The sequence below is a fragment of the Charadrius vociferus genome, unplaced genomic scaffold, assembly GCF_000708025.1.
Source record: "Charadrius vociferus isolate BGI_N301 unplaced genomic scaffold, ASM70802v2 scaffold55, whole genome shotgun sequence".
Classification (NCBI taxonomy): domain Eukaryota; kingdom Metazoa; phylum Chordata; class Aves; order Charadriiformes; family Charadriidae; genus Charadrius; species Charadrius vociferus.
In genome coordinates, this window is record NW_009648444.1 from 416,834 (window position 1) to 420,854 (window position 4,021).

A 4,021-nucleotide genomic window follows, 5' to 3' on the forward strand; every position below is an offset into this window, starting at 1 on the left:
GGACTCACTTACCAGCCAGCAGCTGCAGGAGCTGGAGGCCACCTTCCAGCGGAATCGCTACCCGGACATGTCCACCCGGGAGGAGATCGCCGTCTGGACCAACCTCACCGAGGCCAGGGTTAGGGTAAGTCCCGACACGACACCCCGGCCCCGAGCAGCGGGGTTCGGAGAGGGGAGGATGGGGGGGTGGGGAGGAGGAGGAGGGCTGAAATGTTTGCAGCTGCTTTCGATTTCGGTTTGTATGCAAACTTCAGAGCCTTTGCACAAAAGCAGGGCAGAGCAGGACATTTCTGTCAAAGCGAGACAGATTGGGATCTCTCTCTCTCTCTCCGGAATATGGTTTGCTGCACGTTTCGCCCTCACCGTGCAATGCGTCCCGCTCCTTTTGATCGAAACGCTAATGAAAACATTAGCCAAGAAAGCAACTTGGAACAGGCTGCAACCTGCGCTGCCCCTAATGAGAAAAAGATGTAAAATACACAAGGGCTTTTACTTTACTCCGAGGCGCTCCCGACGTGCCCTTCCTTGCATTTTCTCTTTCTTTTGGTTTCACAATTCGACGAGCGTCTCTCTCCGCCCTTTCCCCCCCACCCTCCGAGATTTATGGGACCATCACGGCGCTGTAGAGATACCGAGGCCGGATCCTGTTCGCATGCAAACGCCGCGCTGGGACGGGGAAAAAATAAAAATACACACACAAAAAAAAGCGCCCCCAAACGGGTCGAAACCCCAGAATTTCGTAACTCTCACATAAATCCTCTCCCTGCGGTCGTTGCGGGAAAGCGAGAGAGTGAGAACCGAGGGCTGCAGCGAGCGGGGTCGGCTCTCCGCCCCGGGCCGGCGGTGTGCGGGGCCCGGTCGGGGCTGGTGCGTCGCCGGAGCACGAAGCGGTGTCGGTCGCGGCGCGGTTTTTGCGGGGGGTATGGGGTTGTTTAGTTTCGGGCGGTGCGGTGCCCAGCAAGCCCTGATCAAGGACCAGTGTGTGTTGCAAGCAGAAAGTTTAATGTATGTCAGTTTGTTGAGTTTCCAAGACAAATAAATAAGGGTGGATGAAAGAAAAAGGAGAGATTATAATTAAGCAGTAAGTGGAGACTGGATTCAATAAAGAGCCCATTTGGTTTCCACGCTGCAGAAGCCTGCGCAGACCCAGACAAATTGATTTTTCTGTGGCTTTTGCGGACTCCTGTGGCAGGAAGCTGGATAGATTTTCTTTTTTTTTTTAATGTGTTTTTTTTTTTTTTTGTCTTCCTCCCCCCGATTTTTTTTTTTTCTTTTTTTTTGCCAAAGAGCAGTCGAACAAGTTTGTTTAGAAAGTGGTTTTCGGCTCTGGAAGCTTTCGCGCAGGAGGAACTTGTAGCTTTAACAAACTAAAACAAGGATTTATTATTTGCTGGCTTCCCCTTCCTTCCTCGTAATAGGAAACATCGCCTTAAAATTCCGCGGGTTTCCAGGCGTTTTGCCCTCGCTTTTGCACTTTTGTATTTCCCCTGGATGGCTCCAGTGTGGAATAAGCCAAAGGAAGGGGGGCGAATTATGCTGGGGAGTGCGGGGGTGGTGGTGGTGGGAGAGGAGGGAATGGCGCGGTGGCGGATCTGCCTTGCTAAACCCCGGCGGCACCGGGGTCCGGGGGATACTCTGCGGCCCCGGCAGCGCAACGCTGCCCCGGCCCAGTGCGGGGCCCGTAGAGGAGGAGGCGAGCCTATATGTGTATATACACACACATATATGTACATACACATTTTTAGATATATATATGTATATACGGACATGCTCCGAGGGCGAAGGGCTGCGGTGGCAGTGGTGGTTCCTGACTAACTCGCGTCTCGCATCTCCCTCCCTCCCTCTCCCCCCGTTTCCAAAGGTTTGGTTCAAGAACCGCAGAGCCAAATGGAGAAAGAGAGAAAGGAACCAGCAAGCCGAGCTTTGCAAAAACGGCTTCGGTCCACAGTTTAACGGCCTCATGCAGCCCTACGATGACATGTACCCCGGCTACTCGTACAACAACTGGGCAGCCAAGGGCCTGACCTCCGCTTCACTCTCCACCAAAAGCTTTCCTTTCTTCAACTCCATGAATGTCAACCCTCTGTCTTCTCAGAGCATGTTCTCCCCTCCAAACTCCATCTCCTCCATGAGTATGTCTTCAAGCATGGTACCCTCTGCAGTCACCGGGGTCCCCGGCTCCAGCCTCAACAGCCTGAATAACTTGAACAACTTGAGCAATCCCTCCCTGAATTCTGCGGTGCCAACGCCAGCCTGTCCTTATGCTCCTCCAACACCTCCGTATGTTTATAGGGACACATGTAACTCGAGCTTGGCGAGTCTGAGACTTAAAGCCAAGCAGCACTCCAGTTTTGGCTATGCCAGTGTGCAAAACCCCGCTTCCAACCTGAGCGCTTGCCAGTACGCGGTGGACAGACCCGTGTGAGACACCCAAGTAGGAAACACTGCATGGGAATCCCTCCCCATTTCCCGCAGAGACTGAGAATTACACTAGAAAGTAATGGGCACTATAGAGAAAGAGAAAGGAGGAAAAAGCAGACACAGAGAGAGAGGAAAACAGAGAGAGAGGAAAAAAAAGAGGAAACCACTGAAATAAGATAGTTCCTTTGTTTTCAAAGGACCTCCTACAGATTCTGAGATCTTTCTTTCACTAAGAGTATTTCAGCAGTTACAAGGACATATATATATATATGGACAAATGTTTGACTGGATATGATATGACATTTTAATGTTACTATAAGCTTGTTATTTTTTAAGTTTAGCATTGTTAACATAAAAATGACTGAAAGGATGTATATATATCGAAATGTCAAATTAATTTTATAAAAGCAGTTGTTAGTAATATCACAACAGTGTTTTTAAAAGGTTAGGCTTTAAAATAAAGCATGTTACACAGAAGCGATTAGGATTTTTTCGCTTGCGAGCAAGGGAATGTATATACTAAATGCGACACTGTATGTTTCTAACATATAATTATTAAAAAAACCCAACCATTGTGTGAATATCAGTTTTAGAATAGTACCTCTGGTGGATGCAATGATGTTTCTGATATTGCAATGTAAAACATGCCCTGTGTATAACATTTCGTACAATATTATTGTTTTACTTTTCAGCAAACATGAAAAAAAATGTGTTTTATTTCATGGGAGTAAAATATACAGCATACAGTTCTGTCTGGATTTTTATTTACTGAGCCAAGCTGCGCAGCGGTAACTGGTCTGCAGTGATTGACTGATCGTTGACACTGGATCACGTTCTCTGGAAACACAGGGCAGTACTTTTTATTGCAATACAAATAAATACCGGCATTTTTCACTCTTAAAAAAAAAAAGGAAAAGAAAATTCCCTCACGCTGAAGTTGCGTGCTAGAGAAACGCGGGGCTTGGACACGCTGCCTTCGGGGCAGCGGGATCCCTTTATTCCTCTGTGCAGCCTCGAGAAAATGGATTATTCGACATCGTTGGCCTCGAGAATTACCAGCCACAAAGTTGCTGTATCTCGAGCATAAATTTCTCCCGCTGTGAAGGAAGCTTTTATTACATTAAAGAACAGGGAAGGGGTGGGGGGAAGAAAAAAAAAACCCCGCCAGTTTGCAAACAAACCGCTCCTGTTCAAAATAATCTGTCCCCTTTGCCGCCCCCTGCGCTCACCTTCTCCCTTCAGCGGGGAGATCCTTCATGTAATATTACATTTCTGCTTCCAAATCCCCCTTTCAGACGTGAAGAGAAACAAAGAGCAGCCCAAATAACCGCAACCCCGCGGAGCGCGGGGGTTGAGAGGTTAGCCCCGAGTTTCCTGCGACTTCGTGCTGCAACACGTCGTTGAAGGGAAAGGTCGTGCTCTCGTGTGTTTTGTTTTAAATAATATCGACCCATTCATTCTCAACCTGCTTGTTCCTGAAATTATACAGGATTATAACTTTGCCGTCGCCGGACGATTGAAACAAATCAAGATGAATTGCTGCTTCGGCCCTCCCCGTCGCCTCACACCCCGGGCGGGCGAGGAGGGGCTGGCGGGGGCG

General features: G+C 48.6%; 1 protein-coding gene across 1 annotated transcript in view; it reads left to right on the forward strand.

Moving 5' to 3' along the window:
* Nucleotides 1–2,428, forward strand: part of PITX2 (paired-like homeodomain 2) — a 7,206-nt gene extending 4,778 nt beyond the window's left edge. The window contains exons 2-3 of the mRNA XM_009885515.1: nucleotides 5–124; nucleotides 1,862–2,428. Coding sequence (XP_009883817.1) covers nucleotides 5–124; nucleotides 1,862–2,425 — 684 coding nt within the window. The 3' untranslated portion in view covers nucleotides 2,426–2,428. The remainder of the gene's footprint in view (nucleotides 1–4; nucleotides 125–1,861) is intronic.
* Nucleotides 2,429–4,021: the final 1,593 nt, after the last annotated feature.